We start from the raw sequence: 10,842 nt of genomic DNA, 5'->3' as shown, positions 1-10,842 counted from the left end.
TTTCTGTCAAGAAGATCATTTGTAAAATTAAGAAACACTTCATAAAACATGATTTTGTAAACGATTCTCCTACAATTTTGACCTTTAAATGTTTTGTAGGGAACAGCGTTTCTTTATTATAGCAACCCATTAACGCTGCTGTCAGATTAATAGGTGCGGCCATGTTGATCTGTAGTGAATAAAATAGAATTATTTTGCTTTTAGGGAATAAAAATTGACACAATATGCCCAAATGCGACCTCAAAACGAGATACATCCCCGCGACTTTCGCCTGGACATTGCTTTTGGGCACGACGTCACTATTTTTTTATTTTCCGTGAGTATACATTCATGTCGATCTAGTACAAATCTCATTTTTGGTTTGACAACTTTCACACAGATCGTGGAAATTGGAGCTATTAATATCTTTGGATTCGATCTTTGCCATGTGTGGCGTCAACTATGTTTCACCATAAAGGGCATAGGGTTTGTCAATAATGAGTATCGAACCTCGAACTCTGAGCTAGCCCATGCCAGAGTAATTAGTGTCATTTGTATATTAATTAAATTCTATCTGCACGCACCTCTCCACGTTCTTATAAGACGCTTTTTTACTTACTATTGTTAAATGTATATAAAATTGGTAAACTTAAATAAAGTGAGTTACTTATTTGAAATGAGTCAACTTGATTCCTGTGATGACAAGTCTAAATTACGAGAAAAAAAAGCAGTTGGTAGCTTTCAAGTTATTTGATTAATTAAAATGCTATTATACTTCTACAAATTACTGACAAAGCATACTAAACAATGGTTGTGTAGTTATTCACACTTAACACAAGAAAAACCGAAAATACCAGTTAGGCATTTCATAACCCTTCGGGTGGCAGCACCTCCGATTAAACTGTAGGACAAATGGCGCGGCCATTTTTTTAAATATGCCTCTGCGTGGCAGAGGCCGCGAGAAGGTTCGGTCATAACAAGCCCGTAATTGGCAGAGACCGTCTTGCGGCCTCTGTGCGACGCTGCATTTCGCGCCTACAATAAAACCGTTAAAACTATGCCTTGCTTGCTCACTCTTGCAAGATGCATTCGTCAATAAACAAGGATAGTATTCCCTAACGGTCGAATTCCTGCGTAAAACAAAGTTTGTTAGAAATGACGTGATGTTCCTGCCCCATCTCGCCCATTACGCGCCGACCGTCGTCGAGCCGCGAACATTCAAACGGAATACGCACTGATAAAAAGTGAAATAAACTGTGTGACTCGTGTTAACCCGTGGAGCGCCCTACACAGACACGTGTGCTGGTAACTAGTATAGGAGTTCCATACTACGGTAATTCTGGGGCGCTCCAGGGGTTAAATGTAGTGCTTTTTCATAAAGACTGCTTTTTCTACAATCAATTGTTTTATTTCGTAACTATACGTATTTTTACATGAAAGTAGAAAAAAATTGGTAATATGAGATTAGAACAAGTCTAGCATAATTCACATAAATAGAATAGAATTTATTGGTATACAATCAAATAACCCATTTTATACTGAATTCAGTGATATATAGTTTGTATATATCATTCATAGATTTTTTTTGGGAAACGGTCATATTTCTAACACGCGCCAAATTCGCGATGATCACCCGTTGAGGCCCCGCCACTTGACGTATATTTTTCCAAAATGGCTGCGCCACTCAACCGGCTTGTTATGTCTGTCCGTCTCGCGGCCACCGCCACTTACCGTAGAGACCTCGAGGAGGACAATGCCACTCGAAGGGATAATGTTGTTTATAAAGTTTTTGGAGTCTGTTATACGCAAATAAAAATGTAATCTTATTTATTTATAGAAAACCATCATCACTTCAAATTTTTTAGACAAGGCCTTGTGTAAAAAGCCCGTAGGTTTTTTTCACCCTTCTAAAAATTTGATGAAATGATAGATGGTAAAATACTTTAATTAAATTATTCGGTATGTTAGAACCACTATCCACCATTTACCATTGCATAGGACACCAATGGCGCATTCTTGGAATAAAACAAAATGGTCTTTATGACAGAAAACAATACATATTATCATTACTATGTGATGTAAAAGCAAAGCTTTCCATATCTCGGGACCATGGGGTCCCAGACCTTTGGGAGGCATGCGTGGGGCGAAACCTACAGCACAGAGGCCCTTTAAGACAAGTTTGATGTTGTGTAATACACCAGCTAGAACCCATTCACGGGTACAAATAGATACCCGTAAATCGGTCCCAGCTGGCATAGGAGCTATTGTAAATGCAGTGGAGAAGAGTGCCGGTTATGGTGTTGAAGTTTGGCTGGTCAAAAGATTGGGCTATTTCAATGTGGCTATTAAAAGCAAAGCTTATTGTTATGTTTTCTAATTTATATTCTAATAAGAATTTCTCTAATCTTAAATTCTAATGATATTCATTGTAAGTTATCTCATAGGTACATCCACAATATTTTACCTTCTCAATTTTTTACAATGAAATAACTTTCTTATAATTGTTTATTGTATGTATGATATCCAGATTCCAGCTATTCAATTGACAATGCCTAGTTTTTTTAATAGCCCTTTGATTTTTAATTAAATATTTTGAAAATGCTGATCAGACATTCACATTTTCTATGGTACAGTCAATTTACCTAGCCAGCCAAGTTAGTGCAGGACTTGGTCCTCATTGTGAATCTGTATTAGAGCCACGGTAATCCAGATAAGCCTAAAACTAAAAAATCTTACCCTTGGATTTTTTATGATTTTTTGATATATTGTCAATTCGCCGATCACTGATCAATCATGATTGCTATAATCTGGACGGTCTCAGGCTGAAGAAAACGACGCGAATTAGCGAGGTGCTACTGTATTGTATTATGAAAGTATGACATACTTTAGGATTGAAAAAAAAACATCTTGTAGGTATTTAAAACAATAAAGCATAACTTATAAACCTCTTTTTTCTTACAGATGCCAGTACTATCTACAAAGGCACCCATGGGTCCCGGCATATCAAGGTGTCATAACGTTTTTTGTTTTGGCCAATTTTACACTGGCCACTTTCATGGACCCGGGAGTTATACCAAAAGGTAAGTGCGTTTTGTTTTTTGCTTGTAAAGCCCCTACGACACGGCTGGCAGCCAAGATTCCAACGGTCTGGGTGACCTTGGTAGGGCCGGAAGGCAATTTACTACTTATCATCACATGCCTTTGCGTCTATTGCAGACGATTTATAAGTATCTCCTCGGCGGAAAGTTAACCTCTTCCTCCCATCGCCGCGATATCGCACATGCGATTTCAAACCAAATAGGTATGAGTCCATTTAAGTCAACTCACAGACTTTGATAAAACAAAGTGAGAGTGTCATTTTAATCGTCAAATTTTCATAGAGATTAAACATCAACCTTTTGATATTGAGGTGTAGCCGCGCGCGTCAGTTGACAGTTGCAAATGGCTTGCAGAGTTAGGCCTACAGCACACGAGGCGTAGGCGTGAGCGTCGCGTAAGCGTGACGTGAGCGTCGAGTAAGTATGCCGTGTTACGACTGGCGTAGAGTTTTGGGCACCAAACGTCTCGTAAGCGTGATCGGACTGTTTGCATACAATATTCACGCTTACGCCTGTCATAATGACGACAAGATCTCATATGCTACGCTACGAATACACTTCGTGTGCGTACTTGTTTGAACTTCGCTTACGCGACGCTCACGCCTACGCTACGCCTCGTGTGCTGAGGGCCTTAGCTTGCTCCGAATCTATATGAAAAATCGAAATCGCTTTCGAAGTGGTATGAGTTGAGGTAATTATTGGAAAACCTACAGGACCTAGATAATTAGATATGTAGTAGAACGTAATGGATTTATGTGGTTGACCGAAGTCGGCCCAGCGTGTAAAAGGAACTGTTGTCCAATTGTTGATTTGAACTGAAATCCTTAAGCAATAGAGTTGAAATTCATTTGAACATTAGTTCAAGTTCAATAAAACTACCGGGATGATTGAACGATCACAATGAAAAGTTTACGATATTGTAGTATAAGTATGGATCTTTTGTTGTGGTTGTAACTTTATTTGTATTCCATATTTGAAACGGAACGGTACCTTTGTACAAATTGTACAGGAAGCTGCAGAGATTACTGACCCTTCCTGCAAACAAGTACCTATCTATACATGGGGGTCAGTTATATCTGCAGCTTATAATTATTCGTCCCTATCTGTCATTTTGACATCTGATGTGTTTGTTAGAAAGAGACAAAGCTTAACAAAGGTTTGCTAAAGTTATTAATAACAAGTTGTTGGTACAAATTTTAATCGCTTATCGATCCTAAATTTCTATTTTACCTTGCCTTAATTGAAAAAAAAACCGGACATGAGCGAGTCAGACTCGCCCACCGAGAGTTCCGTACTTTTTAGTGTTCGTTGTTATAGCGGCAACAGAAAAACATTATCTGTGGAAGTTCCGATGTCCGCGGGACAATAGTGGTACAGCTTGTTAGAATTACTGATTGTGTTCTTATTAGATAGCTATTTTATTAAAAAAAATCTACCGATGGTTCATATTCTTTGTGGAAATTTCAACTGTCTATCACGGAGATACAGCCTGGTGACAGACAGACGGACGAACAGTGGAGTCTTAGTAATAGGGTCCCCCTTTGGGTACGGAACCCTAAAACGTAACGGAAGCAAACAGTTTATATCTTATACGACTTCCATGTCGACATTGACCTTGTGACCTTGACACTCTTACTCACTATCTACTTACGCTATTACGCGAGCGTGTATTATAAAACTTTTTACTACTTACTTCAGTTCGTAATGCCTAAAATGGAAGTAGGTGGATCAACTTTTTCTTTTGTTGTTATTCAGTTCCGATGTCCCCGGGACTCAGAGCATTTAACAACTGGAGTCGCCTTTAAGAGCTTAATACCCCTCTGCCGAAAACCTTGCACAATTGTGCAAACTTTTGTATGGACTGACGATTATCTGACATGGCTATTGTACGTTACGTACAAAATAGCCATACATTTGACGTGCCCCTCCCCCGCAAAAATCGGCAGACTGTTTTGGACAGAAAATGACAGTTACTAAATGATCTAAACCGCGGGACAATAGTGGTACAGCTTGTTATGGCTCCTCTTCACATTGGGCCAACGCCAACGAGGGACGCATTTATGCGTTAGAGGGAGCAAGTGATATTGCAATCTCATTCTACCGCATGGATGCGTCCCGCGTTGGCGTTGGCGTTGGCCCAACGTGAAGAGGAGCCATTAGAATTACTGTTTGTGTTCTTAGGTAGCTATTATATAAAAAAAAACACCGATGGTTCTTTTCTTATGATTTATGAATAATGGAATATGAAACAGTCAAACAGATAAACGTCCGGATATCTCCCTAAAAATCCTGACATTTCCTGGAAGATCATTTATCCAGACCTTACTGGGTCTACTTAAATAGGCCTACCGTATCTCGAGGTTTTTAGGGTTCCGTACCCAAAGGGTAAAACGGGACCCTATTACTAAGACTTCGCTGTCCGTCCGTCCGTCCGTCCGTCCGTCCGTCCGTCCGTCTGTCACCAGGCTGTATCTCACGAACCGTGATAGCTAGACAGTTAAAATTTTCACAGATGATGTATTTCTGTTGCCGCTATAACAACAAATACTAAAAACAGAATAAAATAAAGATTTAAATAGGGCTCCCATACAAACGTGATTTTTGACCAAAGTTAAGCAACGTCGGGAGTGGTCAGTACTTGGATGGGTGACCGTTTTTTTTTGCTTTTTTTTTGTTTTTGTTTTTTTGCATTATGGTACGGAACCCTTCGTGCGCGAGTCCGACTCGCACTTGCCCGGTTTTTTAAAACCTGCTGTGGCTACAGCATAAGCTATAAGCCATCGTATGCTGTAGCTACAATACAACTACCAATATCTTACCTAACTTCTAGTGGTTAGGTGATGTTTCTAAAACCCTGACTCGCTCGCGAGGTTCCCTGTTCCTTTCACAAAGGATGAATAATCCTGACATTGGATATCCTATACCCGTAAAGTCACTGACAGTGTCAACACTGACATATACGCTAACATCTACGTAATTTACATTCTATACATCTCACTCGCACTAACGCCTACGAGCGAGATGCATAGAAAGTGAGTTAAGTTGTCTATAGCTTTAATGTCAGTGCCAAACTGGTGGTAGCCACACTGACATGTCATTGGAAATCCTGACGCGTAGCCCTACCCTCGATCTACCAGATATGGTTTTACTAGATAACATAGATAGCTACAATCACTGTAAGTTACATCTTCATTTAATGTAAACATTGCTTTATCTGGTTATCTTATTTCGGGCAGTCGCGAATGACTAATGGGGTTATCATAAATATCTAAACATACCTTATCTTATCACAGTTATCATTAAGTAATAAAGTGCTAAAATACACATTTATTTACGGCTGCGTGATCATAATCATAAATTTAAATACAGGCGCCATCAGATTTATTGGAGCGGCATAAAGTGCTCAATAATATCTACACATGAACTCTAAAATCTTGGAAATAGAGAGGTGTGTTCAGGCGGCTTAGCACGGTCGCGTTTTTATCCCTTGTCACCATGCCTGTCACGTTCTAACAAGTATGTAAGTGCGAAAGGGACGCGCATAGTGATAGTCGATAAAAATGGAACCGTGCTGAGCCCGCTGATATGAGAATCTTCCTTCGCCGCTCTGAAATATGTTATGAGTGTTATACCCTTAACTCTTAAAACTATGTAGTTAGGATAGTATACGAGTAGAAGTGCTGTACGGATATGATGGTCGTTCTTGTCTACGTGACAGCGTGATAAAACAGTGTCCGTCACTTTCTATCCCGCGGTATTAAAAAGTGACAATTATTTTATCACGTGGATAAAACCATCCATAATACGCCGGCTGAAAACGTTAGGGAAGCTGAGCGGTGACTGATCTTTTTACGCAAACACAACTCTATCTTCGACTTTATCCAGCAAATGTAAGGTTCAAAATTCCTTGAACGATATCTAGTTCCTTTTAGGCGCGTTATTTGAGAATCTAACTTCTACACTTGTTAGATATTGACACCCGACTGATAACTAGAGGGTGTGCCGAATGACATCATTTCGATAATGGGCGCGAAGTGGTTAGTTTTTGTACCCATTGTATGTACTAGTTTTTGTACCATGTTGGTGGCAAATGAGCAATATGGTCTGTCTGATGGTAAGCGGTCGTCATAGTCTATTGACGCCTGCAACTTCAGGGGTGTTACATAAAGAAACCTATTTTTAATTTCTGTGCGTCTCCGACCTCCGAAATTTACCAGTGGCCAGGGCCACTGGTTTTATTTATTTATATAAAAAAAGTTATAATGCACCATAGAGAAAAAAGTACATAGAGTGCTCACTCCATACATCAATTTTAGTACCAAAACGACTATTATTTTCGTAGTCGACATCTAGCATCGAGTAGCAGAATTATCAGTACTGCTCTGCAATGGGAACTCTTCAAGTCTTATAGGCGTACGTATAGCGAATTTTGTATTTTCATCAACAAACCAAGCATTTACATTCAAAAAAGTGCCATTTGATAAATCCCAAGCCCTATTCGCACTTTACACTTAACTGATTTACATATCCCTAACTTGACCCTCATTACTTCAGCACCCAATTGACACTGATTGGGAACCGGTTTGTAAACAAGCAAACACTGTTTAACCAACAAATTATACAGTCAACTGCGTTACCAAAGGTCGCATATCTAATAAACCAGCCTAATCAGTGCAATGTCAACCTTATCTGACAATTGTATAGGTTCAATTTTGTTTTAAGTAAATACTGAAGATATCGGCAAATGAACTTGTCGATTCAATGCAAAATCAGCCTTGTTTAATTTTAGTTAAGATTTACTTTTGTTTCAACTCTATGTTGCTAGAGTAACTGCTGGCCGAATCAATGCGAAAACATCTTTATTTCGTGACTGCTAAGGTTTTATTTTGAGGAAAAGATATTATAGTAGCGCTAGCGTCATAGATGTCATAGTTACCTAGTTTATGTAAGGGTGGTAATAATTAGTAAGTAAACAAGATTCTGTGCAACATTGCTAACTAATGATAATAATGATTAAGGTGTTTAGTTTTGGATCCGCGTTAGAAAGTATTGTGGTTTAAATAATTGCAATTTAATTATTTGTATAGTTATTACTTATTAGTAACTGAGTATTAACTCGCAGACCGGACCCCTGTATCACCAATGTGACGAAATGCTGTCATCTGACGTGGTGAAATAGGTGCCAGAACTGGATTTTTTTACAAAAACAGTTAGTATTCATCAAATAGCTAAACGGAGCTATATTTCACAAGCATAGGTAATTGAGCTTACATGTAATGTAACTGATGTGGGAGTAACCAAAAACACTCCTAACTGACCATTGGTGGAAGACGTAAAGTGGGGATAAAAATCCTTTACACGCATTTGGCTGATTATAGGGTTCCATACTCAAAGGGTAAAAACGGGACCCTATTACTAAGACTCCGCTGTCCGCCTGTCTGTCACCAGGCCGTATCTCATGAACCGTGATAGCTAGGCAGTTAAAATTTTCACAGGTGATGTATTTCTGTTGCCGACAACAAATACTAAAAACGTGATCTTTTTGCCGTCTTTTGCGTAATGATCCGGAACCCTCCGTGCGCGAGTCCGACTTGCACTTGGCTGGTTTTTAATTCCTATAACCAGTGTCAAGTCAACTTCTGTCTTTGAGAATTCCTTTTGCCGACTCTAGGTATTACCAAACTTTATAATTGAATTCGTTTACGTTATGACTTCTGAAATTTAATTTTCCAATTCTCTTTCGCTTCATTTTCGCGCCTCCGAATTCGCGTAAACATTTTATAACAGGCAAGAAAACTAGTAAATCAATTTAGTATCTCGTCCGTAACGAAGTACCTATAGTTTTAATTAAATGGAGACCCCATTGACAACTTTGCCTTTCACACGCTCTAGCCTAATTCACCACTCGATGACGCCTTTCATAAGGCTTGCATTATGTACACGAGAGATGAACTGTAACCCGTACTTAGAACATTTAATAAACGGGAATCGCCTTTAAGAGCTTACCCCTCCGCTGAAAACCTTGCACAGTTGTGCAAACTTTTGTATGGACTCTGATTTATCTAACATATCTGGCTATTTGGCTAGTTGTAGCCATACATTTGACGTGCCCCTCCCCCGCAAAAATCGGAAGACTGTTTTGTAAAGAAAATGACAGCCAAGGCGTCTCCAGTTACTAAATGCTCTAAGAACCGTAGAAAGAAGAGATACGTGCAATAGTGCTATACTAGATAAATGTTGAAATTAGTGTCCGGCCGAAAACTGATTTTATTTCGAAATCTAAACTGAAGGTTCGGTTCTTGCTCTAGTTTCGACCGAAACCGTACCTTCGGCCGAAACATGATTTTTATGCCGAAACCTGCGGAAACCGAAAGTTCGGTCAGACATTAGTTGAAAATGTTGAAATCGGAACTATTTTAACATTACTAACTGCTACCAGTACTCGGTGTCCTTAATTTATAATCTATGATCAGATTAATTTGAACAAGAAAGGCCACTGAAACCTTTTAAAATAACCGCTGCGTAATTTCCCAAGCAAACTGATTTCAATTTAGGTCAAAGCTCATTTCTTGTGAGACAGTTTTTATTAGGGTTCCGTACCCAAAGGGTAAAAACGGGACCCTATTACTAAGACTCCGCTGTCCGTCCGTCCGTCCGTCCGTCTGTGACCAGGCTGTATCTCATGAACCGTGATAGCTAGGCAGTTGACATTTTCACAGATGATGCATTTTTGTTGCCGCTATAACAACAAATACTAAAAAGTACGGAACCCTCGGTGGGCGAGTACGACCGGTAAATAAGTTATCTGCCGTCGTCTACGCCATGAATATTATATTATATTTTACAACCAAGTTGTTTAAAAGAAGTCTTGGATGTTTTTATTCTTTTAGATTATTTACGCGTTAAGGTCAATGCGGCCAAATCCGTCTGCGGGAAAATCCGTACACGAGGGGATTTTTTTTTAGACAATTGTGGGAAATAAGAGATTCTGCTTTTTTGACTGTTGAAACTAAAAGCAATAGCTCGATGAAGTTGACAATAATGCACTATTATTTGCCAAAAAAAAGCGCTAGCGCGTTTCTTGGCGTTCAACGGCGCATTCGCTAGATCTGTACTTATCTTAGATACTGTAAGGGATTTTAATAACCCAATTTCTCTCATAATTAACTTTCTGTCTCTTTCCTCCAGCTCCACCTGACGAGGACCGCGAAGACGACTTCCGAGCTCCTCTGTACCGCAGCGTGGAAATAAATGGCATCACTGTACGAATGAAATGGTGCGTCACGTGCAAGTTCTACAGGCCGCCGCGCTGCTCGCACTGTTCTGTGTGCAATCATTGCATAGAGGTAAGTTCAAACAATAAATAATAATAAATGGCATAACTGTACGAATGAAATGGTGCGTCACGTGCAAGTTCTACAGGCCGCCGCGCTGCTCGCACTGTTCTGTGTGCAATCATTGCATAGAGGTAAGTTCAAACAATAGATAATAATAAATGGCATAACTGTACGAATGAAATGGTGCGTCACGTGCAAGTTCTACAGGCCGCCGCGCTGCTCGCACTGTTCTGTGTGCAATCATTGCATAGAGGTAAGTTCAAACAATAAATAATAGTAAATGGCATAACTGTACGAATTAAATGGTGCGTCACGTGCAAGTTCTACAGGCCGCCGCGCTGCTCGCATTGTTCTGTGTGCAATCATTGCATAGAGGTAAGTTCAAACTATAAATAATAAATGGCATAACTGTACGAATGAAACGGTGC

The 10,842-nt window shown here is 39.6% G+C and overlaps 1 protein-coding gene and 1 long non-coding RNA gene across 2 annotated transcripts in view; both read left to right on the top strand.

Moving 5' to 3' along the window:
• LOC134796255 (uncharacterized) overlaps window positions 1-10,842 on the top strand; it is a 289,712-nt gene that overhangs the window by 238,656 nt on the left and 40,214 nt on the right. The window lies entirely within an intron of this gene.
• The window catches only part of LOC134796249 (palmitoyltransferase ZDHHC8), a 46,260-nt gene continuing 35,527 nt past the window's right edge, over window positions 110-10,842 (top strand). The window contains exons 1-3 of the mRNA XM_063768297.1: window positions 110-316; window positions 2,941-3,059; window positions 10,266-10,423. Of these exons, the coding sequence (XP_063624367.1) occupies window positions 225-316; window positions 2,941-3,059; window positions 10,266-10,423 (369 nt within the window). The 5' untranslated portion in view covers window positions 110-224. The remainder of the gene's footprint in view (window positions 317-2,940; window positions 3,060-10,265; window positions 10,424-10,842) is intronic.

This window comes from Cydia splendana, chromosome 13, assembly GCF_910591565.1.
Source record: "Cydia splendana chromosome 13, ilCydSple1.2, whole genome shotgun sequence".
NCBI lineage: Eukaryota > Metazoa > Arthropoda > Insecta > Lepidoptera > Tortricidae > Cydia > Cydia splendana.
Note: the sequence above shows the minus strand (reverse complement) of the source record. Positions and strands in the feature narration are given on the sequence as shown.